The sequence below is a fragment of the Prionailurus bengalensis genome, chromosome B2 (genome assembly GCF_016509475.1).
Source record: "Prionailurus bengalensis isolate Pbe53 chromosome B2, Fcat_Pben_1.1_paternal_pri, whole genome shotgun sequence".
Taxonomy (NCBI): domain Eukaryota; kingdom Metazoa; phylum Chordata; class Mammalia; order Carnivora; family Felidae; genus Prionailurus; species Prionailurus bengalensis.
Window position 1 is genome coordinate 28,716,495 of NC_057349.1, and position 27,242 is coordinate 28,743,736.

General features: G+C 41.4%; 1 protein-coding gene across 3 annotated transcripts in view; it reads right to left on the bottom strand.

The window, feature by feature from the left end:
- Window positions 1-14,070: 14,070 nt before the first annotated feature.
- Window positions 14,071-27,242, bottom strand: part of DUSP22 (dual specificity phosphatase 22) — a 71,408-nt gene continuing 58,236 nt past the window's right edge. The window contains exons 6-8 of one of the 3 annotated variants that reach the window (XM_043590972.1): window positions 25,019-25,190; window positions 24,509-24,581; window positions 14,071-15,361 (exon numbers count right to left, since the gene is read on the bottom strand). In XM_043590972.1, coding sequence (XP_043446907.1) covers window positions 15,309-15,361; window positions 24,509-24,581; window positions 25,019-25,190 — 298 coding nt within the window. In that variant the 3' untranslated portion in view covers window positions 14,071-15,308. Of the gene's footprint in view, window positions 15,362-17,287; window positions 24,582-25,018; window positions 25,191-27,242 lie in introns of those variants that run through there. The other 2 variants (XM_043590973.1, XM_043590971.1) reach the window with 2 other exon arrangements.

Sequence of the window (27,242 nt, forward strand, 5' to 3'; positions counted from 1 at the left end):
TGTGAGAGAGCATGTGTGAGCATGCACACACACTGCATAATATAGTGTGACAAATGGTATGTAAGAAGACTCCTGCAGGATGAAGTTTGGTAGGTGCAACAAAGGATGTGGTGGGGAAGCAAGGAGGGCTCAGGGGATGAGGAACTAAGTCCTAGAGAAGAGGGGGCTCAGCAGCAGCCTCCCTCTGAGACAGGCTTCTATGAGACAGAAGCAGCCCACACTGAGGGTTCAGCTCACTCAGAAGCAAGGAAGCTCTAGGATGTGCAGCATACAGAAAGGACAGCAAAAGGCCTCAGGAGAGAACCTGGCAACATGGAGACTATCATGAAAGGCACATGTGTATGGCCACCAGACTGTCAAATTTTCCCACACACATACCATTGCCCATGGGCCACACAGCATCTCTAAGAGAGCTAAAGGACTGTAACAAATGCCAGATTAATCTTCCATAAATTGCCTATAAACCCCGTGGTTTCCAAGTGAATCCCATTGTCCTGGGAAGAAGAGTGCCACATGTCTGTATGAACATGCTGGCTTCATGGAGACCCACCTAAATTGCAGTTTCTTTCACCCTAGTCTTACCCCCAGAACCTTTTCAAAGGCCACCACAACTGTGATTTGGGCCCGTAAGCCTCCTACCTATTTCTAGCTTTTATATGCCCATCTGTGAAGAGTAAATAATATTTTTGCTTATTTTTAAAGGTTATAGAAATTATATTTGTAACATATTCTTTTATAGAAAAAAGTAAATATGATAAGCTATTAAATTACCAATTCTTAACAGTGAGAACTTGGATATTTGCCATATTGTACTTTGTATATTTTGTATTTCTTTTTTTTTAATTTTTTAACGTTTATTTATTATTGAGAGACAGAGAGACACAGAGCTTGAGCAGGGGAGGGGAAGAGAGAGGGAGAGACACAGAATCTGAAGCAGGCCCCAGGCTCTGAGCTGTCAGCACAGAGCCTGACACAGGGCTTGAACCCACAAACCGTGAGATCATGACCTGAACTAAAGTCAGTAGCCTAACCAACTGAGCCACCCAGGCACCCCACATTTCTTTTTTTTTAAAGCCACTAAAGCTTAGGACCCTAAGTGGCTGACAACTCTGCTCCTCAGCCCCATTCCATTCAAGGTTCAGAATCTAGAACTCTTTCTCATCAATTCTTCTGAGGCATCTACATGACCAAGGGTGGAGCATGTGCTATGTCTGAAGCTACTTGTGTGGTCCTTCCTGCAGAGCCTATGTTTCAGGGGACCATGGGAATCTGCACATTTAGGATCTGTACTCTTTGGATTACTGTTGGGTTCTTCTTGGCTCCAGGGCAAGGCATGAACTCATGGGGGCATTTTTGCCCATAGCACTTCTGTTCCTATGTAGTATGTGGCAAAGTCAAGAACATGCCCATGGATCCACACTCAGTTTGAGTCATGTTATCCTAATAAAATTTCCCAACAGACTGAGAATGGAAATATTGCTACTAACCTGGCCCTGAAACACATGAGGCTTATAAAATCCTTTACAAGTTGGTGGTACCATCTTCTTCTAGTGATCACCCTGTTCTCTGTGATAGAGTAAAAATGAAATAGATCTACTTTCCGTTCAGGACCAATAGTAGTACCTTTTCTTCCTAATGATAGTCTTATGAGGGTTTTAAAAAAAAATCTTGTCAAAATTTTTAGTGCTTTTTCAGTAGAAGAGATAGCACATAAATACAAAAGAGCATATTCTCTCATTTTGAGGTGAAGGAAGCCAGAGTCTGCCAATCACTGGATGACTTGACAATATTTCACCATCTAGAATTGACATTACTTCTCCCTCCTCATTGCACTTCAGATCTCCAAAATTGGGATAAACATTTCCTGAGTACCATTTTAAAAATAATAGTAACTTAAATCTTATGTAAAAAGTAAAATGTCTCCAAAGATGACTAAGAATGAGAAGAAGATCACAGAAGACAGGTTTGAAAAGAGGAGGGAGGTACTGAGGGAAGAGAAACTACTGACAAAGTAGAGTTAAGCTTCATCCAAGGAACACAGGTTTGGGGATAAATTTCTAAAAGGTAACAGCTTCTGGGGCGCCTGGGTGGCGCAGTCGGTTAAGCGTCCGACTTCAGCCAGGTCACGATCTCGCGGTCCGTGAGTTCGAGCCCCGCGTCAGGCTCTGGGCTGATGGCTCGGAGCCTGGAACCTGTTTCCGATTCTGTGTCTCCCTCTCTCTCTGCCCCTCCCCCGTTCATGCTCTGTCTCTCTCTGTCCCAAAAATAAATAAACGTTGAAAAAAAAAATTTAAAAAAAAAATAAAAAAATAAAAGGTAACAGCTTCTAACCTGAGAGTTTCTGGCTCCCAGAGATTTTTTAGTTTTCTGATGGAGGCAAACATTTCCCAGGAGCACAGAGTAGCATCCTAATGGAAGAACAGACACATTTTTAATGAGTATAGTAAGAAGAACAAATAACAACTGCTCCTCTCTGAGATTGTGAGAGCTTCATCCATTAATAAGTTCTGGAGGGAGATGAACACAAATGATTCTAAGAACATTTCCTTCTCTCATCATTGAAACTCAAAATACTTATCCCTGGAATAGTTTTTAATTTTTTAATTAAAGGGTGAAGGTTGGGGAGGAGGCCTTTACTTACATTTCCTTCTTTTTTTAAGGTTTATTTATTTTGAGGGAGGAGGGGCAGAGAGAGAGAATCCCAAGCAGTCTCCACGCTGTCAGCACAGAACCCAATGTGGGGCTCAAACTCAGGAACCAAGAGACCATGACCAGAGCCGAAATTGAGAGTCAGATGTTTGAGCCACCCAGGTGCCCCTACATTTCTTTAATTTAATTACCTATGCCAGAGAGAGAGGGAGAGAGAGAGAGGGAGAAGAGAGAGAGAGAGAGAAGTTAAATGGAAAGCCAAAATCCAGTGTTCTGCTCTGTTGTATGATGTACAATTTGATTTGGTATTTCTGGAGAATGTTTAAATATGTAGATAGATCCATTGACCCATGATAGCACTTCTGGAAAATAACCTTAAGGAGAAAATCACTTACCCTTGTAAAACTGTGTACATGAGGGTGTGCAGGGGAGTGCTGTACTTACCAGCCTCCCATACTCCCTAACCTCCTTTTGTGGAAACTGACTTTCTTTCCCCTCCCACTAGCATTCATGTTTGTCTTGTTTGCTGATGTATCCCTGGACCTAGAAGACTTCATGGCATACAATAGGTGTTCAGTTAATACTTGTTAAATGAAATGAATAACACTGGGAAAAAAATGGCTGCAATCTCAATGTCCAAAAAAAGAGAATCTATCTTTCTAGCATTTAGCACAGACCATGAATCCATTGATGTAAGCAAGAAGGTCCAGCATAAGATCCTTGAAGCCTTCTAGAATGAAGGAGAGCAACTCAAAGAGGTGACTGAGGCTCTCTGTATAATGGAAAGCATGCTCATGGGATAGTGTGGACTCTTAAGGTCATAGGTATCCACTGTATTAGTTTTTGTGTCAAACTTTTGCATTAATCCAAATCCAGTCTTTAGTTGACTCAGCTGGGTTTAAAGAGTTTAGGCTGAAGACAGCTCTAAAATTTTAAGAAATAATAAATCAAGAGGTTTTGACTTGCTGAAGGTTTGTTTAATGCAGATAGTATTGGCTTGATTCCTTTCTCGTTGTCATCCTTTGCCCCATTGTTGGACTTGTGAGGTCTACTTGTCTTGTTCCAACCTCACAGTAGGGCTTAAAGAAAGAGAGTATAAGTCAAATAGATTATAATTAGAATCAGTGTGGCCTTTATAATGATTATTTAGAATTAGATATAGTAATGAGAAATGTCAATCTACATGTTCAGTAAAAAAATTTTGCTGTAAGACAGTATCTATACTATAGTTTCATTTATATAAAACTATCTACCATCTATTTATCTATGTATCTTTGTATCTATCTACCTACCTCGAGAGATAGCAACAGGAATATTCAAGAGATGTTAAGATGGCTTATCTGTAGGTGAAGAAATGGAGATAATTTTTACTTCTTCTTTATATTTCATATACATATGTACTATTTCAGTAGTTAGCACATGTCATTTTTATCTTCAGTAAAAACTCTAGTTTTATTTTGAGACACACACACACACACACACACACACACGCCCACACAGACTAAGGTTTATAATATTCTTGAACTTCAAATTCAGATAGGTCATTTGATCACTCAGTTGAATCATCTGTGGACGGTCTTGGAATGACTGACCTGGAACACTTACGTGTGGAGTTATATCTTTTTTTTCAACAGAAAATATTTTTAAGGGCAATTTTAAATCCACAACAAAATTGAGAGGAAAGTACAAACATTTCCCATAGACCTCTCCCCTACCTCACCATCAACATCCCACACCAGAGTAGTATATATGTTACAATCAATTGATACATCATGATTACCCAAAGTCTATAGTCTAAGGTTCACAGTAGAGTTCACTTTTTTTAAAATTTTTTTAGTGTTTATTTATTTTTGAGACAGAGAGTGAAAGAGCATGAGCAGGGAAAGGACAGAGAGAAAGGGAGACACGGAATCTGAAACACTCTCCAGGTTCTGAGCTGTCAGCACAGAGCCCGACGCAGGGCTCGAACCCATGAACCTCGAGTTCATGGCCTGAGCCAAAGTTGGATGGTTAACCAACTGAGCCACCCAGGCGCCCCTAGTACACTTTTGATGTTATACAGTCTATGGGTTTGGACAAACGTCTAAAGACATGTTTCCTTCTTTATAATATCATATAGAGTATCTTCACTGCCTATGTGCTCATCTCCCCTTACTCCCGCATCCACTGATCTTTTTATTGTCAGAGTTACATCTTTTTAAAGTCAAAATTTTCTTTTGTACTAATTCTCTCTTTGGAATTTGGATTTAGAGAAAATTTAGGAGGAGGAATCAGAAGAGGAGAAGGGGACAGAAAACAGTCTCATTTAAAATAGCATAAAAGAACAATTAAAGAGACTCATAAATATGGAGAACAAGCTGAGGGTTGCTGGAGGGGTTTTGGGAGGGGGCATGGTCTAAATGGGTAAGGGGAATTAAGGAATCTACTCCTGAAATCATTGTTTCACTATATGCTAACTAAGTTAGATGTAAATTTTAAAAAAATAAAAAATAAAATAAAAACAATTAAACATGAATAAATTAAAAAAAAAAGAAAGAAAATTTAGGTTTCAATCCTGGCTCTACTATCAGCTGTGTGGCTCTGAGCATATTTCTTAACTTCTCGGAGTATAAGTATCCCCAACTATAACACAGACACATAAAGCTGATAATGATGAATAAATGTGTACAGGGTGCTTACGGTAATTCTGAGGTATGTGTGTATGTATGTCTGTGTACACACATATACGTATGCATGGATGTATGTATGTTTGTGTATACATATTTGTGTATGTGTAGACATTTGTACATGACTGTACAGGCATATAGTGTGCATACTGGTGTGCATGTGTATACATGTGTGTATTATGTATGCATGTTGTATTTATGCACACATGTATGTTTATGCATGTATTTTGCTCTCAGTTTACTTCCACCATATATTTCTGATGTGATTTACTATTAGCATAAACAAGAGGTGCTAATGAGACTCAGAGATAATAAAGGACGTTAAAATGCAGAAGAGCTGCCAGAAGATCCAATTCTGCTCCCTCTCTCCTCCCAGCCAGCACACCTACCCCCACTTGTCTACCTCCTCACCCTTCTCAGTCCCTGCCTGTATCTGGCAGGGCTGAAGAAGATCTGCTCACTGGAACAAAAGAGGGGTCAGAGCAAGGAGAAGTTGCCTGGGGCAGCTGAGACGCCACTGTTTATTTGTCAAATTCCCAAAGGTACCCTCTGCCAAGTATGGTTTACTGACTCACATCACATCAGTCTCCTTTTATGTTATTAAGCTCCAAACAGAGTACTTTGTTTCTAATTCATCATCACACAAAATTCAAAAGACCTAAGAGATGGAATTCCACCTCTTGGCATCTCAACCACCCCAGAGAAAAACTCAAGCAGCCAGCAAGTCCCTGGTCTCAGATAAAACAAAATATTTTAATTCTGGTTAATTTCTTCTTATTCCTAAGAGGGGCTTTATGCATCAAATGCTGGGTGATAAGAAGTCTTCAGTTTTGTTTTTTTCAGTACTGTTTTCCTTTAATCTCTGCCCCATGAAAACTTTGTTTACTAATGTTAAGAATAACACAGTAGATTCAAAATTCTGGAGCTGAACTGGAAAAAATATAACTAGAGTGTGTAACATTGGTGGTCATGCCACAAAAATGATGGTGCAATTTGTTGTTAACAGACAATGTACTTTATTAAATGCCTTTATTATTAGGCTTCCAACAGTTCCTGCAGATTCTTGGGAACTTATGCTGTATAAGCCAATATCATTTGTTTCTTTTTTGCTGCTAAATTTTCACAGCCAGATTGTATTGAGATCTCAACCAGGAAACAAGAATTGTGTACTTTTTTTCTTGTCTCTACCTCTGGTAGACAGTTCAACCTACTGAATAATATTTTAGGAGATTTCAGAGTTTTCCCAAGTGGTAAAAAAAAGTTATCTGTTTCACAAATGAGTTCATATTTTAAACAGACATAAAAATGAGACAAACATAACCCTAATGCAAAAATATGTAGTACAGTCATAGGAAGGGTTTCCACAATGCAACATTTGGTTTTAAATATGTACCCCAATGATAAGTGAAAATTCAGTAAAGTCTAACTCCAGGATTCTCAAGTTTAGCATCAATGACATTTTGGTAATTCTCTGTAATGGGGGCTGTCCTGTGCATGGCAGCCTCTATTTCTGCTGTGACAATCAAAAATGCCTCCAGATATCCTTCAATCAGTCCCAGTGAAGAACCACTGGTCCAATCCACCAGCAATCAGCCCTTAACTCCAATAAAAAACAAACCAGGCTATTCAATAAAAGAGAAAGAAACACCAAAACATGCTACACTGTGGGTGAATCTCAAACACTTTATGCTAGTTGAAGGAAGCCAGACACAAAAGACTACATAGTGTATGATGCAATTTACATGAAATATCTTGCAAAGGCAAATCTACAGAGACAGAATGTAGCTTAATATCTGTTATGTTGGGGGTGAGAATGAGTTAACTGCAAATGGTCATGAAGGATCTTACTGGGATGATGAAAATGTTCTGAATCTGGATAATGGTGATGGCTACACAACTTGGTAGGTGTACTAAAAATCATTGAATTGCACACTTTAGATGGATGCATTTATAGTATGTAAATTTGACCTCAGTAAAGCTGTATTTTTTTAAAACATGAAAAGATAGGAGGATAAAATGTATTGCAGAAGAGAAAACATGAGGTAAACACAATCCCATAGATTTCCTTTAACTATGGGAAGTAGCCTCCTAAAAACAGAGAGATCAGATTTCCCACATTCTATCAAACCAAATGACCGTTAGGGCAGGCCACAATATTTTTGCTGGCCAGACAGCTGCAACGTCTGTTAGCACCTGATGCAACTCAATGGGCTGTTTAGTTCTGGTGTGTATCTTTCTATGGAAAATAATGTGTATGCATGGTCACCCATGTTCAACATGGCAAAGAAGACAGGGTGATTATCAGGGGTTTGTCTTGTAAGACATTCTGTGTTTTCTGTTAACATATAAAATAATTCCCATTAATATGAAACATGCCTAGTGTGACATGATATGTGAAGGGGAAAAAGATCTGAAATCACCCAGAATCCCCATTACCCACTTAAACTTCTGCCATGGTGAAAAAAAATTGTCTTATTTGGTGTGCATTAAATGACAGCTGTTGTTGCTATTCACAGAAATTCTGGGGACTCTCTTATTGTAAATGGGACAGCACATGTCTTCTTGGAGAATGCCCAGCTGTTGTTTAAATTATTTACTGCCCAAAATATGTACTCTTTGCTTAAAGGCCTACACATTTTCAGGGGGTTCATGGCCTGTCTGGGGTGTAAGCAAAGGGGGTGGAGGAGCCTTCCCTGGTCAAGTTATTAACACTAACTTAGCTGAATACACAACCCTAAGTGAGGCAGCACTTGAAATTTCTAGAATCTTCAGCTCTGATGGAGCTAAGAAAAGAGAAATGGGTTAGAAATGGGGCCTTTTCGGTAAGTTATCCCAAGACTTTAATCTGGCAAAGTTTTGGGTAAAGGAAGGTATTGATAGTAAAGTCATCCTCTGCATCCCTTCCCCCTGTGCCATTCAGCTGGAAACTGTGTGAAAGAGATCATTCCAATAATTTAAAATTTTCCCAAAGGCCACACACATGAAAGATACTTTCTTCTTTTAACAAGTCTACATTTGATATGTTAAGAACATTATAATTCTGAGAAATTCTGCCCCTATTTTATTTTCAGGCCTAGTAAACTAAGTACCAGAGAAATCATATTCAACTTGAGCAAGAAAGCAGCCAGAATGGCAATACACCCAACAAAGATGCCTGCCAACATTACAAGAAAAATATTTGAAGCAATAAATAACTCTGATTAGGCCCAATTTGCAAACTGGAGGCTGAGAACAGGAAGGATGCTGATCTACCTGATTAAATCCCACCAATTTCCTAGAAAATGTCATGTAGAACATTCTCTTTGATTTTTGCTGATCAACTAGGACAACATGCACTGAAAGATTATCAAGACAACAGTATTTGTCCCATGCATATTTTGTGAAATATATACACACCATTTTTGCTGAGCAGGATTCAGGAAACAAACACATTTAAAAAATAAGCATTTCCTAAAATATAGAAATAAGAAAAAGGTGACATTGCTGGAGAAGATCCAAAGATTTTTTTTTACCTTAAATGTTACTTACCTCTTTTTTTGTCAATAAATAATTTTGAAGTTTTCTTTCCATGTATTGACAGTTGTCATGCTCCATAATCAGGCTGAAAAGCATATGGGTTGGACAAAATAAAATCCTTACTACCTAAGTGGTGTAAGTTAGGCTATTTTCTGAAATACTAAGTTGTATTTTGCTTCCAAAGAACATCATGGTTTTCTGCTTTTTCACTTTAGAGTTTTAAACTTACAGAATCCAAAGTGTGTGTGGGGAGTACTGATTCAACATCTTGACTAGGTTTACTCTAGCTAAGAAAGAGATATATTCACTATGATACTTAATCATTGTCCTTTTAAATATTTACTCATTGTCTCTCTAAAATGGTTGTCATAACTACTTTTCAGTTGTCCCGTTGCTTCTTTTCCTACTCAAAATTTTCTTTGGAAAAAGTGGATTCTTTTCTATGAACTTCAGAGTTGTGTGGGTTTTTTTGGGGGGGGGGAAGGTTAGGGCAAAACAATTCTTACCTTTGGGCAAAAGAGGATTGACTCTATGGTCTTAAAGGTTTATTAACTTACATCTGATGATCTGGTATTAGACTGAATATGTCATTGGTCCAGAATTGTATTTCTTAAAAGTGTAAGTACACATTTGACCTGTCCAACTATAGATGGTGAGCATCCTTTCACTCCCCCTCACAGATTCCCAGGAGCACATGGGTACTCCTTCTGTGTGAGCACCTGCTCCTGCAAGACTCTTCCTAACCTAGATCAAATTCCCTGCTGTTTGCTCAGTTCTTGGTCCCCACCCCCCACTCCCTCTCCTGTACAGCCTCTGCTTGCCCCTTTCTTCTTTTCTGCAACTTTGTCTTTCTTAGTTTTTCTACCATGGTTTTTCTTGGCTCTTCCAGCAGTGTCCCTCCCAGAAAGACCCCATTTCTGTCTGCTGCCCCTCATAATCTAGATGCCACCCACTGGCTTGTTCAGATTTCTTCAGTGGATCCCAGGCACAACAAATTCAAGTCCATAAGCCTCAAAGACAATATCATATTAAAGTTATCCTTGAAGAAAGGAATTTTCTCGCATAAATGTATCTTGTACAGACAACACTCCCTCATGGTCAACTGTGGCCTCTCTTGTTATTCATTTCTGCTTCATTAATTCATAAATCAATCCATTGAGAACTATGTCACATGATAAAGTTGCCTCAATATTTGTTTCTAAATACTTTTGGCAGGTTATATTTGTGTTTTGTTCAGATTAAGAGCTTGCTGTCTATTGGCTCCAACATGGTGTAGTGCAAAGAGCACTGGACTAAGAGTCAGAACTGACATCTATCTAGATCTGGTCCTTCTAGTTAGCCCCTAAATATGGATGCATAGGTTTGTGGGTAAAATGAATTAATATATGTGAAAGTGGAAAACATAAAGCATTACAAAATTGGCCAAATAAAAGTAATTTTCAGAGTTTTATTGTAGACTTTTATTTAGGTGCTGGTGGGGAGAAATTTTCATGATCTCAGAAAGAAGCTGTTAGATGGAAAATCTTGAGAGTCTAATCTTTCCCCAAAGAAACCTGAAGAAAAGATGTTGTAAATTAAAACAGTTATATACTTGGATACTGTTTGTGTATGGCAGTATACCAAATACACTTCAGATCTGAATCAAGATTCTTCATGGGGGTCTTGGCCATCAACATGTTGGCTTAGGGCTTATCACTCACGTTGCTTGATGTTAGCTCAGTTCTTTTCTAGAGAGGTGTGGGATTCCAGTAACAGACGCTGTGTATCTCTAAAAGAAAAGTTGCTTTAAACAGCTATTTCAACTGGTACCATGAACTTTGTTCAGAGCTAATTTCACAGCAAACAATCAGCATCAAACTCTTCTGAGAAATGAGTGTAAATTGTGAGAAAGGCAGTGAATGAAGAAATCCAGGAAACAGAACAAGGCTATCAGATAGTAACTGCATGGATTTAAGTGAAAGGTGACAAGGTCAATGATATTGTAAGAAATATATAATAGTTTAAAAATCAAAGCCACAAGAAGATATGTGAAGCCAGAAGAGGGTGGATGGGCTCTGGTTGGGGCTGCAGAAGCAATTCACAGGAGACTCTGGTAAAGGCCTTTCCTCTGCACCTAAATGCAGTCCTCAACCCTCTTGAGTGGACATGTGGGCTCAGCTGGGCAGGGGTCTAGCCCATTGCTGAATGCATGGTGGGGTTGCCAATAATTTGGGTTGTCTCAAACACAGAAAAAGGAAATGAACACATTAGCCTCTTATTTGCTCAAAAAGCAAAATAAAACAAGATTAGGATGCTAGTAGGAAGGCCTTGATAAGAAAGTTTAAGAGGCTAAAATTGAATTCTCAAACATTTGACTATTTTTTTAAAGAAAGGCTCAGAAACAAATGACGTCAGCATGTAAGGAAGATAATGAAGCTCCAGGTGCTAAACCAGGTCCTACCCATTCCATGGTGCTCATGTTTCTACTATTCCCAAAGTGCTAACTGGTGGGCAGGAAGAAGTCAGTGAACAAGAGGGGCTTTTTCTTCATTGGTAGATTGTTTGGCCAGCACACAAGAGATAGAAAACATGTGGCTCCAAGCACTCACATTGGCAAGGAAACAGGAGAGAAGTTGTAGTAGTAAAAGCACAGATTTTGTGCCCTGGAGTTCTGGTGCTGGAGGGCAGGGAGGGGAACCAAGGCACCTGGTGTTAAAAAAGTGTTAATTACTAGGGGGTCCTGCATCCATGCTTGCTGGCCCAAAGGGTGCAGCGACCACCTAAACAGAGCAAGACCATAAGAGGTTCTGACAGCAGGAAAGGCTGGCAGGAGCAAAGAAAACCACAGGACAAGAGTTCATGGTAGAAAAGAATGTAAGCACCTATTGTGCACCAGGTCCTGTTTTCAAGAAGCTAATGGTCTACTGGTAGAAGCCTATACTTCTGTTAGACCAAAGGACTTGGTGATTTTTGGCACAGAGGAAGGATATGTTTTATGACTGGGAGTTATCAAAACTGCACAAATATTTTAATTAGGTCCCATCACGAGAGGTGTACTGTGATGTTTTCAATAGAAGAAGTAGTCTTAATAAGTTATATATACATGGAGTAATTTTATATCTGACTCTATGAAATATATTAAGGGAGATGGTAATTTAAAGACACACTAATGGGAATTCTTTTTTTTTTTTTTTTGGGAATTCTTTAACAAAGAGAAAAGGGAAACTTCAGCCTCCATTGACCTCTTATGAAATGTAGAATTTTGTATAATGAGCCTCTTTTAAATTCTTTTTTTTTAATTTTAGAGATAGAGTGAGAGTTGCAGAGGGAGAGAGAGAGAGTCTTAAGCAGGCTCCATGCTCAGCATGGAATCTGACATGGGGTTTGATCCCATGACCCTGAGATCATGACCTCAGCTGAAATCAAGAGTCTCACGTTCAACCAACTGAGCCACCCAGGCGCCCCTCTTATAATGAGCTTCTTAATGGAAGGTATACCCACAGGAGAACACAGCACAGGGAAAATAAAGCAGCTTTCCCACCCACCATCCTCAAAAATAACCAAAGTAATCTTTAATTATCTTTGAAGAAAGAACCAGAAAAAATGAAAGAAACATGTGAAAAGCTGGAGAATTTTCATTATCTTTTCACTGTTGTCTCTATAGAGAATGGAAACAGCCAAATCTTACATGTTAGGAAATGTGATAAAACCAAATTAGAATAGGGGCACAGGGCACCCACTAATGCAGGCTACAGTGAAATCAGACAGGCTTTCAGGGCCTCCAATATTGCCTAAGGAAAGAGGACTGATACAGAAAGAAGAAAGTGAAGCACATAAAAATGTGTTTTGTTTTTCACTGAAGGACCTTGTGAACCCAGAATCATACCTGTGCATTTCACACCTGGATCCTCTATGTGACAATCAGTAATGGTCATGAAGTAAAGAATAATAGGGGCCATTTTACACACGCTGTAAAAATGTTCTTTTATTGAATTTTGTATTATCATAATAAATAAAAAAAAATCACAGTAAAAAGGAAAAAGTCATGTATGAATACTCTTTAATTACAGTAATGCATATGTTGAAAAATGGGAGGAACATATACCTAGATGTTGGTCTGCCACATTAATGAATAATTACAATTTTTAAGCCATAACTTCTACGAACTTGTCAATGATTTTGTCAAAACTGAACTTCTCTTTATGTGAGATTTGTCAGTTGATCTTCACTCATCATTGGTCATAGAACACTTAGTTTATTTTGAAAAATTTATTTCATGTTGAACAACAGATACACAAGTAGGTAGAAAAAGTGTTAACTAAAAAGATAAGATAGGGCAAGATGCATAAAAATCCCATTCCACATCAAATTCTATAAATAGCATGTCTAGGTTTCTTTGGGACCAATTCTTGTGGTTTTCTAATATGTCTGCAGCCAAAAATATTTAGACAAGTAAACATTCAAGTGGTCACTCAGAATGCCAGATTAAAGGAACTGAGTATAAAACCCTTGGTTATTTCAAATCTACTCTGCAAGTGCAGAAATGTAATCTCGCAGAGACTGGAGACCAAACTTGCCCCATGGAGCTTGGATTCCAAATCACTCTGAATTTACTGGAAAAGAAAAACAAAACAACACAACCGACCAGTTGATTTCCTATGTCCCAGTCATGCCCATTAACTGGGAGTTCTCCACACTCACTTCCATGTAGAACATATTGTTAATTAAAGGATATAATAAAAACATGTACATTTTAAGCTTATGTATATCTTATTAAAACTCTAGACAGCCATTGTTTAAACTTAGATCAACAAAGTAAGTTTTCAGGGGAGACATATTTTATCACTGGAATGGTTTAGGATTGTGGCTCTGGATGGTAATAAAAGATTCTCTTTTACTTGTTACTAAAGCTTGTTTTTAATTTTTTTTTAACGTTTATTTTTGAGACAGAGAGAGACAGAGCATGGACGGGGGAGGGGCAGAGAGAGAGGGAGACACAGAATCAGAAGCAGGCTCCAGGCTCTGAGCCATCAGCCCAGAACCTGACGCGGGGCTCGAACTCACGGACCGCGAGATCGTGACCTGGCTGAAGTCGGACGCTTAACCGACTGCGCCACCCAGGCGCCCCTAAAGCTTGTTTTTAATAAATGCTATATAAACAGTGTGTCTGTACATCTCCTGCCCCAGGAGTGGAGAGGTCCTGCTGCATCCCTGGTGGCAGCTGAGGCTGCAATTATTGTGAGGAGAATGGTTGGAATCCGCTAAACCCTGGCATTGTTTTCAACCTTCTCTACACCCAGTTCTAATCTGAGAACTGGGGGGAAGAGGGGAGGAGGGGAGTGAAGGAGGAAGGAGGGAGGAGGGAGAGGGGGCAGGAGGATAGAGGGGGGACAAGGGGAGAAGGAGAGAAGAGGGGAGAGGGCTTTCAGTTGCCAGAGGCACCCAAATGACCAAGCCACATTGAAGAATCCAGCACTGGAGTTTGGGTGAAGCATTTTGGGAAGTCCTGCTGTATGAGACACTGTGGAGACAAATCTCTGCAAGGCTGCACTTTAGTACCAGGTGTCCCTGGAGAGCATCAGGCTGTCCTACTGTGTGAGAATGGTAAGTATCCCTGAGCTCTGACCTCTCAGGGGTGCCTTCTCTGGCAGCTCAGGCCATTCTTCTGAGGCAACCAGCCATGCCTGCCCCTAGGCTACTCTGATGGGGAGGTGGGACTGTCTTCCTGACAGCCCCACGGCCCTCCTGTCACAGATGCTATCTGCCAATAATCCTTTGTACCCCTAACTCTGTTTCTGCTTCTGGAGAAAGCAAACCAGCACTGCCTATAATTACTTCAAGGTGGTAACGATATATGTTGCCTCACTTGGTAGATTTGTCATTGGAGAGGTCCCATGGGGGCATCCAGTGAGCCTGTCTCCTAACTGTTTGAACTTCCTGACTCTAGCCCATCCTGGTGGACCCAAATCAATCCAAGGCCCCCCCACGGCTGCCTACAGTTTATATGACAGGACGGGATTAAGCACTCTACTTTCCAACCCTCACCTCCCTCACAATCACCTTCTCTAAGGTCTTAGACTTCCAAGTACACCATGTTCACTGTTGCCTGTGCCTTTACCTGTGTATCACCCTCTTCCCTGGATGCACTTGATTCTTCTTCCAAGTTTTCCTAGCAGGACACTCTCTGTGAAGCATCCGTGGTCCACTTGGCCTGCATTCATGCTTCTATGCTCAGCATTTGTTCACAGAACATTTGGGAGTGACTCTCTTCTATCCCCAACTCAAAATCTGAGGACAAGGCTGCCCTGCCTCATTTTCCTTTCCCTCATGGCAGTCTGAACGGTGCTAGCTCTATAAACATCTCATGAAGTGGTTCTCCCAGTGAGCTGTGGGCACTGTAGCATGATTGAGGCACTGCAGAATATCCTCCCCTGCTCTTCATGGGCTGTGGTCCGGAGGAGGGGGGACTCTCACAAGGGCAAAGTTTGTAGCAGATGCTCAGATGCCACCTGACCCTGATGGTCTTCTCTCAGGGGATGCCATTTCACCAGCTAGGCCATAGGAAAGCACAGATCAGTGAGGGCACATTGGCAGGCATGGATGATTCTAAATGCTCTCTACAGATGAAAGCAGTGAGTCACCGGCCAAGCTCCAGATAGCACACTTCAGGACAAAGTGTGTAGGAGAACCAGACTCCCCACTCAGACCCACTTTTAGTATCAGCTTGCTGACACTCAGATACTTCTTGGAAGCTTGTGGCACTTCCTCCATCCTATCGCTGAATCTCCGCCCTACCCAAGGCTGAGTTCCAGGTCTGCCTGTTGTATGGCAATCATCCTGTTCTGTCCCCCAAGATCACAGCATACAGAATCCTCTGCTGGCCAGCTTCCCATTAGGTTCAGGGAGATAGGACAGGAGGACATCAGATGGGAAATTTCTACTCTGCTCCCTCCCAACCTCCCATACTTCTTAAAGACCTTCCTTGCCCAGGTCCTTCTGGACAGCCCTGCACAGCCCACTTCTTACTTGGCTATAGTAACTCCATCTCCCAGCCCTGGCCCTCAGCCCCAGGGGTTGGAAGGAGGTCCTGTCAGCCTCTGGTTGCTTTGACATCCACTGTTGCTTCCCATGTCTCTGTCCTCAATGAGTGTCTTCATTTGAGTTATTTGACTTGAATGACAGCAAATCCCTAAGCTTCTTGCAAAACCCTCACAGAAGTTCCTCCATTTATGTAATGATGGTACATCAAGTACAAAATACCATCTGCTTAAAGTACCAGGCATTAGCCCCGTCCCCCTTCCCATACACACATGGGCCATTCTGTATTCTTGCAAAGCACTTCCTGGAGCCCCAGGACATCTCAGTACTCTGCCTGCTACTCTAGGCTAAGTCAGAAATGCCCAGTCAGAAGTATGTGTGGTAGCCATAGTGTATGCACAATGGGCAGGCTTTGATGAAAAGAAAAAAAAAGTCTTTCTCATGTGCCTACTTACATATATCTACCTATCGTCCACCTTAATCTCCCCACTATTCCTGTGATCTAATGTAAACCCACCTTCAGAAAAAAAAACTTGAACATGAAAGCACATGACTGTTAGTATTTCATTAGCTTAGCCTCGGAGAGGTAGTGGCATTTTGAAAGGAGTGGTGACATTTACGCACACCTCAGTCAGATTGCTTGGATTCTAATTCTCACTTGGCCACTTTCTGGCCCTGAGACTGGGAAATGCTCAAGTTCTCTAGAACTTGGTTTCTTCATCTGAAAAATGGTGATAATAGTAAAATCTATCCAACAGGATTGTTGCCAGAAGTGATTTCAAGGAAAAATCTCAATGCCAGCTTCTCTCCCACATTATGTACTCAATAATTGTTGACTATCACAAGATTGATTGTCTTGTTATCCAGATGTGAGCTCTTCAGGATTAGAAGGGCCTTTATAGACACATAAAATGCCACCCAGGAAAGCTGTGAGGCTGCCTCTGGCCATATCACTGTGCCAGGACACAGGGTACCCTCTAGCACTGCTCATCCCTCCTAGGGAGCTTCTTTCACTCCCGTCTTAGAAGAAGTTCCCCACATGAGTGGGCTGCCTCCTCTGGGACTTCCCCAAGGTATTCCAGAGAACCAGGATGAAACTGGACCTGAGTCAGGCCTGCCTGACATGTGACTATCTTGGCTTCCTGGTCACCAGTCCAGGGCCCTGGTCTCTCATTTACTAAGTACCACCTCTATTCCCCAACCTGCTTAATGAGGACCTGTGCCTTCCTCCTCCTGGAAGGTGGAAGATAATAGGAAGGAGCTCTGGCAAAGCAGAGAACAGGGCTGTGTGCTGTGAGGCAGTGAATATCAAGGCATGAAATGTGGGTTTTAGCCCACACCTGCAATACACCTCTGGGATGCACCTGATTTGGGGAGATCCATGAAGGCCTCTGCAAACAGTCAAGAAATGGTCCTCTCCTCTCACACCTTCTTGACTTTCTGTCACCACATCAGTGTGGCTTAACACAAACCAAGGAGCATCCAAACATTTGACTCCTGGCACATGACAAGTTTCTCTAGGGACTCCCATTCTGAGGAAGCTCGGTGCCACTTGGGTCTCTTGCCTTGAAGGGCACACCCTTTGCAAAGCAGAAGGTGACATTTCTTTAGTGCACAATGTAGAGGCCTTTTGATTTTTATTTTCCCAAAAGGCTCCATATCAGTGCCTTGGGGAATCCCACAGCCAACCAACAAAAGGCAAACCTGCTCACTAGAAAGTATGGTTCCTGTTTGTGCTGGTTTGGCCACTTCTGGGAAGGGCACAAGAAACTGAGGGCAAAACACTTGATGATAAATGGACTCTGAGGGGAGAGAGAGGCCAACATAATGTCAATGGCAACTTCTTATTTATATTTTCACTTGTCACCGATGTGGGCCCCGGAGGACTGAGCAGCTGAGTGGAAAGGCCCCTGTAATGGGGTCTCCTTGGGTCAAGTTGGACAAATGGTGAAATGGCATGATCAGTGTTGTTTCCCAAAATTGTTGCAAGTGACATTATTCCTAGAAGGAATTGTTAACCCTGTAAAAATCAGTTTTATTTTTCCCCCTCTCTCCAGTTTTCTTAAATAGGCCTTTGTGTAAAGGCTGTGATCAGGTATAATTCTATCTAAAACATCTTCTCTTAACCCTACTTCTAAATAAACAGTGAACACCACACTCAGAATGTTGAACTGCCTAGTAATTTCAGTCACCTGCTAAAATAGCTCTTTTGACACCAGACTCTAATAACTGAACTAGGAGCTTCAGGAAAATTAACTGCAAATTACTAACTCTTGATCAACAGTTTGCATAAGATATCCAGAGTCAAAATAAACCCAAACTTGCAGATGTTCAAAAACGTACTGGCAATTCTTTCCCCAGATGGAAAGAGACACAGACACAGCACTTGTAACCTTTAGTCAGATGCTTATTAGGTGGTTAAGCCTAAGCTGCAAAATAGATACTAATTTTGATTACTAATTTTGGTACTGGCTGAACTAATTATGTACTGTTATTGCAGTGACAGGTCTCAAGATCTATAGCAGGGGTAGGAAAATAAGAGCAAAGTGTCAAGATCTCTCTGCATGATGAAATGTGGCCATTGTGTTATATGAATCCAGTCCATGACAGTCTTGATGAGCCCAAGGTTTAAGGAGACCCTACTAAATCCTAAGGGAATGACTGACATGCTCAAGCCTTCAGTTACAAATCAAAGGCAGCTTTTTTTTTTTTTTTTTTTTTTTTTTTTTTTTTTTGCTTCTCAGTTTCTCCCTTTCTCTGGGCAATAAAAAGGAAAGGGAAGAGGAACTTCCCTCTGAAGTCTTGGTGATTTCTTGTTAAGTACATATATAAATATAAGCGTGTTGAAAGCACATTCTTAATAAAATTATTAATAACTTAGGGCCAGGATGGGAGGAGTCATCTAGTGTGGGATCACAGGGTTTTGAATTTTAGTGTGTTCCCTATTTTTATGACTAGATACTGGTGCAAAGAGCAGCCCTTCGTGACCAGCTCTGGTTGTGCAACATGAGCTCTGACATTTCCCTGGGTGTTCCAGGTACCTGCCATCTAGGGTACCCGAGTTCAAGGTACCTTTGTTGTTGTACGCAAGACTCTCCTGAAAGTTAAAGATTTCTCTAAAAACTAAAAACCAAAAAAACACAGGTGTATGTGCACACACATATGCACACAAATCACCAGAATTTATAGGCTGTCTCTGTGCATGAGTAACACAAAGAAGCCCCAGAAGTTGGAAATGGGGTTCCCTGCTGAGACAGAAACTAGAAAGAACAAGCACCTAATAAATAAAAAAACCACTAGTGGGAACTCATCTTCACGGAAAAGCATAAATGCTTTTGACACACAAGAATACCCAAGGTTAATGAAGGTGCTCTAAAAAAACATGATTTAAACCTTGGGAAAAAAAAAAAGTATATAAACTGGGTAGTCTGCTAGACCCTGGAAAAGTGACTTCAGGAAGCAAAGCAGGAGCCTGGCAGAAACACCACTCCAGCATGTTATGGGAAAAGCACTCCAATCATGGGGGATGCCAGATCAGGATTACTCCCTGCACACCACTAAGGCTCTTAGCTCCATGTCCATCTCACAAGACAATGCCTAATGACTAATTTGGCTTCCCTCACAAATCTTGATAATGAAAGAGATAGTCTAGTGAATAAAATTTGTTTTCATAAAGCTACTTTCTTTTATTTTTCATGATAAATTATGAAACTGGACATTTGAATTCCACATTAATTGTCATGAGTCTATTCCAGGGAGTCTGTCCTGTATACACGGATAAACTTGAGGCCCTAATCTGCAAAGCTGGGATGACTGCCTTTGGAGGTCCTAGGTCTGGCAGCCCCCTTAAATCTAACCTTGACATTTCAGATCCTACAAACAATCATCATGGGGAAGGAGGATACTGGTACAAAGAACCACTGTGTTGGAAGATTCCAGAGTGGCAAGGCCACAAAACCCAGAGTCCCCCATGTTCATCCCAATACTAAGAGCATTTGCTTCTCCCTCCCCAACCTCCCTCAATCCCAAATCTATTTGCCTCCTTTGTCCCTTTTCATCTCTACCACCATGACCCTGTTCAGGGCACTAGTTTCAATCACCTGGATGACATAACAGCTGCCCCCTGACTGCCACCCCCCGCCTTAATTCTCCACCTACACACCAACCATGGTTCCTGCTTGCTCCAGCACATTCAATGAGCCCCCACCCATTATACCCATTATATCTGCATAATGGTACTCATGCTGCTCATGAGGTTCCAAGCTCAAGAATCAGCCTGTGGAAAGCTGGCAGGGCACCTGACCTCTGAGCTTGATCAGCTCCAAGGACTGGTATAAGAAGTAAACCAGTTATTATACAACAGACACTAAGCAATGGTATCACCTTGGCCAGCTGAGTCTTTGCTTGTGTGTGCAGCTTTGTCTGTACCACTTAACCACCAATGCCCACCCCTTGGTTCTTGCTTTAGTTTACACAATGACTTGGGGTCATCCCAGTGCACTGTGTTCCCTCATGCCACCAACTTAACATGCATGCTGAGCCTGGGCCTGGACTCCCTTTCCTCCCACTATGCCCAGCTAATTCTAGAACTTAAGCTTCAAGTCTCAAATTAGGTATCACTTTTTCCAAGATACCTTCCCTGAACACTGCCTAACTCACCCCAAAACTGGAATGGTGTTTCTCTTTCCCTTTCCCACACATTTTGGGAGCACCTATACTAGTCCTTAGGACTTACTCTGTAATTGTCAATTTTCCTGTCAACACCATTAATGGGGATCAAAACAAACTCTCCAGGGAGAAAAGGGGAGAAGCAAATAGAGGTTCTGGCTTCAGTAGCCATACAGCTTTGCTACAGGGGTGCCTGTTCTCTCTTAGCCCTCATTAGAGGCTCACAAACTTCTAAGTGCAAAGCCCAGAGGTGGCTCAGCCCCTCCCTCTCACTTTACCCACTGATTTGGGATCAAAAGATCCAGATTCAGGCAAAGAAGCACTAACATTTTCACTTTCCAGTGTATTTCTTAGCCTCTTTGAGACTCAAATGAATAACCCTGTCTGTGGGTTTATAAAGCTTTGCAGTGATACTTTGTAACCCACAAAACACCAATTATTAGATGATTATTGTTGGTGCCAGATCTCATCCTATAGCAAGAAGAAGTGGACAGGAAAGGATGTCAGGCTGCAAGGGGTGGGTGACCCTACTGGATTGGGGCCATTGCCAGCAAACCTGTTTTCCTAATTCTGCCGCCTCATGTCCTACACACAGAACAGAGGTCTTCCAGAGGCTCTGTGTTCAGCCTTGGTCATTTTCCCTGAGTTTTCCAGAGACAAGGCTCTGGCATATCCTCACAAGTGGGAAGTGGAAACATCTTGGGGCTTTTAAGTATGACACATGGGCGTACTCAAAGGTTCCTACAACTAGATTACCTGTACTACATTCAGGCAGGCCTGCTGAGTCAGAATAAGCATTTTAATGACCCAAACTGATCACTGTGCATCATCTCACACCCATCAGGGGCTGTTGCCAGTACAGAGGGTCCTCTTCATCCCAACACACAGCTCCCAGCCCCTTCCCTTAGCCCCTCCCTGGTTGAAGCAGAAACTCAGAACACAGGTCAAGCCTGCCACCTACAGTTAAAGGGTCCAGGTACATCAGCTCCTGTGTTCACCTGCCCTTAGTTCAAGCCAACCCTATCCTTAGACTAAAAAGTCAAATTTCCTTCCTTCTCCCCTGGATTTAGAAATGGAAAATTTAGGAAATTGACTTAAATTGCTCTTTAGGCCAGTGTGTGTTTCTTCAAATTAAAAGCTGAATACGGAATCAGAATAAACTGCATTCAACAATGTGCAGCAAATGATCATGGAGTACCTGGGCTGCACACCCCTGAGATAAGTGCAATAATTCCAGGGGTGCCAAATATTCAGTTCTCACACATGTGCAAACAAACTGTAAGTCCAATTTATGAATTTCTTTCTGTTCACATTGAAGATCAATTTTTCTCTCATGGTGAAATTAATTTACTTTTCATTGCCTCTGCAATTAAACCAGCACTACTGCTATGAGAGCAGGCTCCAATCCTGTATCATGACCCTCATAGGCAGAAACACATACAGTGTCCACCCCTCACCTCAGGAAGAATGCATTGCCCATGAAGTTAAATGCTAGGTTGCCTTTTGTTAACAAAAATGTGTAGCTCTTGGTAAATTCTACCATGGAGAACGCAAACCATGGGTGAAACACACACCAAGAGATATGTCCCAAGCTGGGGAATTGAAGAACATATGGGCAGAGTTTACACAGCATAATTCTCATGAGAAGCAATCATGATTACTAAATAGTCACCAAAGCAGTGCAGCAGGGCTCTTCAGATTGCTTAAACATGGGGCTCCTGGGTGGCTCAGTCGGTTGAGTGTCCAACTTTGCTCAGGTCATGATCTCACAGCTCATGAGTTTGAGCCCCGCATCAGGCTCTGTGCTGACAGCTCGGAGCCTGGAGCCTGCTTCAGATTCTGCGTCTCCCTCTCTCTCTGCCCCTAACCCACTCACATTCTGTCTCCATCTCTATCAAAAATAAACAAACATTTAAAAAAATTGCTTAAACATCAAAGTTAAGGTTAAAGAAATAGATGCAGCAGTGGAATTAAGGTAAAAATATTTTCTCTTGCTAAAAGAGTACCCTTAGTTCTCAACATATATCACCACCATCGCACATGTAGTCAATTTAAAATGAAAAACAAGTTTACAAATCACTTCTGGATACTTAAAAATAAACTCTAGGTTGCTTTTCTTTTTGGCAGCACCAGCCTTAAGCTCTGTGGCTTTGCAATATTTCAGAAACTTCAGGTACATTACAGTCTTCTGAGAAAGGCCCAGTACTTCAGAATTCTTGGAGTGGCTGTGGAGAAAGAATATTACTGGCAACAAATATTAAAGCAACATTTTAAGACCTATAAGAATACATTTAGATGTTCATAAATGTACACACATATTTAAGGATTCCAGCTGATATCCTAAATATTATTTCTGTGAACATATTCACATTTCTTTTTGGTTTAAGAAAAAAAAATGTACCTCATAGACAAATTATTTCAGCTGTAGATGGAAAAGTCCATGGCCACGCTTCCCTTTCCCAGTGTATATCAGGGGCCTATGTGGGTGTGTAGAGTTTTCTCTGGTCCCCAAAGAGCTCACCTGTGACATACCTTCTATATGCACAGGAAAACTGCTCTTCTTATTCAGGGGCTGTTTTGTTGGTGGAATTTGGAGAAACTGGGTTGCAACATCTTTTCTGGGAGAGGCCAAGCATACTTTTTCATTCTTGTGGCTTTGTGTGTTTAAACAATTTGAGGTGGTATAAAAGACTGAACCACGAGATTGCTCGCAGCATTCCAAGATTCCTGCTGTACCATGCTGCAAACTGCAGACATTCTCCAGGCCTGCTGGCCTCGGCCTGAATGTGAAATTTTACCCACTAGAAAGCATCATTGGAGCTCCAGTCAAAAATTTTAAATAGCCCATTGATACTGATGCTTTGTACTTTGGCTTCAAAAGCAATCATGACCAAACATTTTCAACTATGAGTTGATTACAGTAACGAAAACACCTTTTCAAAAAACATTTAATGAGGTAGCTGAGGTCGAATATCAAATCCACAGCATACACAAAAGTGCTTAATAAGTGCTCAGGCATTTTAAAATGTATTTTTAAATGCAAACTTGCTACAGTGCCTAATAAATGCTCTTCCCAATTCCTGAAGATGCATGCAAATGTTGCAAAGAGGCCCTTGCAGAGTGCTAACAGCAAGAGAACAAGAGGTTGAGAGCAAGTGAAGCTGGACAGGAGTAGAAAGGAAGGGCACTCTGGGCATACAGCCTGGGTTGAAGTGGTTGGTCTCCCCATGGAACTTAAATATAGTCAGTGCCACCAAGAACAAACACTAAGTAGAACTCAGGGATATGATGGGCTGAGAAGGGGGTCTTGACTTGAGGTGGTAGGAGCCACAGCCTGGGACACTTTCACTGAAAGATTGAGGCAATGCTCAGAGCACCCCTTCTCTGTCTTCCAGGGCCCCTGGAACAACACTCAGGAGGGAGTCTGGACTCCTGCTGCTCTCACCATGACCACCCTGGATTCTGTTTGCTCACAGCCACAGGCTGCTTCCGGCTGAGAAGCTTTTAAAATGTTAACTTCAAATGACTTCCATGTGGAGTCTTGGAAAAAGGAAGGGTGGTGATACCAAGGCTGTCAGCATGGATTTTGTTACTGTTGCTGCAATATGAACATTCACGCTCACGGGCACACATGCACACTTGCCTGCACACAGGTGCACACATGAGTTGGTACGGGGCAGTCAAGCAGACTCCCCAAGCTCAGGCAGGGCAGAAGTTGGCTGAGTGAAGGGGCCTGGGGTGGGTTCATGGAGAAGAAGCCTGGATCCACCTTCGCCACCCTCCCTCTCCTGTCCTCCATGGGGGCAGTCAGTATTCCAGGGCACCCAGCAGAAATGCACTGAAGACAAGGGATGGAAAGGCAGGCACCAGATCACTCTGTTATTAGGTCTCCGTCGTATAGTTGCTGTAGGCCAGAGGAGGCAGGGTCTGAAAGCTGCTCCACCGCCTCGTACCAGGCTGGGACTCCACACGCCCTTGCTCTTTATATTTACCCAGAATGTTTTTGGCTTCTTCTGCATCCCGCAAAGGGCTCTCTCCATATTCTTCCTTCAGCCACTGTCGGTACTGGAGAAGTTAAAAAAACCAAAATGTCACACACACACCTGCATTCACATAGATTTTACCCATTACTTAACGGTACAGATTTTGCCACATATAAACAAGGAATAAATAGGCATTGGATAATCATGGGTCTGTGGTTGGCCAGCCAGTGTCAAGCAAGAGAAATAACTGCTTCTTCCAGATTGTGGCCTGAGGACATGAAAGCAAGCCAAACCAAGAAAATGGTACTTGACCCAAAGGGAGATAAAAAGAAGCTAATATTGGGTCTGATGGTAAAAGATACGTTCTAAGCTGAGGACTTTAATGGGGATGCAGGTGGGGCATTCTTGGACTAGATGTCTTCTGTGGGCCTAACTCCAACCTACATGATGTACAGAAAGATTGTGGCATCTTCCCAGGGGCTGCTGTTTACATCACCAAAGTCTCCTGAACATGGTTACCTGGTGGACTTCATGCTTCTCAAACTCCTGGAGCTGTCTCTGGAAGCCCAGGTTGGGGTTGGCACAGGACCTCCCTGCACGCACAGTGTGCAGGGCATCCTCCCAGCCAAAGTCGGTGACAGTCATGATGTATGCGATCACCAGAGTCACGCTCCTGGAGACACCAGCCAGGCTGTAGGGCCAAAAGAACTCACATGGGCAAAGGGTTTCAGTCCAGAAGTCTATCCTGTGATTCACTGAGAGCAGGAGATTCTGTGGATCTCGTTTGAGAAAGTCATCCTGCCTTGGATTATGAGTGGACACCAAGCCAGTATGAAATTATTCAGAAACATATAAGCTTCTACTTTATTATACGTTTCTACTTTATTATACACTAGAATCTCAGGCATTCAGTATCTGTGTTAGCCTCATTTTTTTGTAGATTTCCTACTGGCTATGGCTTTGGACACTTCAGTTTTATGATTTTCTATGTTTCCTAGCCCCTCTTCACATATTCCCCATTCCCAGGACAGAAAAAAAAAAAACTAACCAAAGCACATCAAAGGAACTTGAAGGGTCCTGGATCTATGCAATAAATCTATTCATAAACTGCAGCAGTTTAGAAGACTTCATTTTTTTTTAAGTCTGGTTTTCTAAGATAAATGAAAACTAAATCTATAACTGAAAAACCCATTACATACAGAAGCTCTTAGGAAATATTTATTCTTCTTGACATAACTAAGCAGAGTACAAGAGAGGACACATTCCATGTGCTCTGGGATGTATGGGTCAAGAACGGTTAATTATATCAGGCAGGCTGAGTAAGGGACCAATTTTAAATGCATATGCAAATTAAGGTGGTCACAGAAGGCTGTGCTGCATCAGATTTAGAGTGTTCTAGCAACGGTTTAATATGGGGAAGTTTAGAAAATTTCTCATTTTTAGAAAAGCCTATCTTCAGATTTATACAACCATATGAAATACAAATTCCTAGAATATCATATCTACACATATTCAAATGATGATGATGATGATGATGATGATGATGATAATAATAATAAAACAATGACTCTCAAGTAGTGGCTCTTTCTTAGGGTTTTATTTCAGAAATACTGAGAGCTTTTAAAAAAATACATCCTCTTGGGGTACAAACCTAGAGATTCTAATTCACCAGGAGCCATAGAAGCACAGGCACAAGATTTCAGAACTCCCCTTATATGGTCCCAACTGCACTCCTCAAAGTGCTTTTAATCAAATGTAGATTACCATTACAAAACCCACAATGTGTTACATGTCCTACTCTTTTTAAAAGTAAAAAAAGTAAATCACACTATTTCAAGAACTGCATAAAACTGCAGAATGCTGTTTTTTTCTAAAGCAATCAAATGATCTACTATCCCTGCTCTCCTATTATGGGTTACAGGTCCTTTGAACAGTTTAGTTTTCATTGATGGCTCTCCTGGATATCAAGCAATGGATCTCCTTGGTCAAGACAAGTTTATCACCAATCTCAGCAGCAACGCAGCCCAGGAGACATCACTTCACATTTCCAAAGAGCTTTCACTGCAACAGCAACTTCTTTGGGGAAACTCAAAGGACTGTTAAGCTTTTTAAAAATATCTATATTTTACAATATATTGTCTCTTTCTTAAAAAACTGTGTATAGTTGACATACAATGTTACATTAATTCCAGGTGATTCTACAAGTTTTACATTATGCCGTGCTCACCACAAGTGTAGCTCCCATCTGTCACCATTCACTGCTAATACCATTGACTATATTCCCTACGCTGTACCTTTTATACCCATGACTTATTCATTCCAAAACTGGAACCTTGTATCTCCTACTCCCCTTCACCCATTTTGCCCATCCTCCTACCTCCTCCCCTCCAGCAACCATCAGTTTGTTCTCTGTATTTACAGGTCTGGTTCTGCTTTTGTTTGTTTTTTGTTTGTTCATTCATGTGGTTTTTTTTTAGATTCCACATATAAGTAAAATCTTATGGTATTTGCTTCCTCTGACATATTTCACTTAGCATAATACCCTCTAGATCTATCCATGTTGCTGAAATAGCAAGATCTTATCTTTTTCTGTGGCTGAAGAGTATTCAATATGGAGCCTCATTCAATATAAAGAGGGAAATGCTCAGCCTAAACTTTAATGAACAGCAGAGTTCCAGCTCTAGGATGTTGGCTACTGGTTCCTTTGACATATTAGTTATGTGATTAGTATGAATACTAGTGG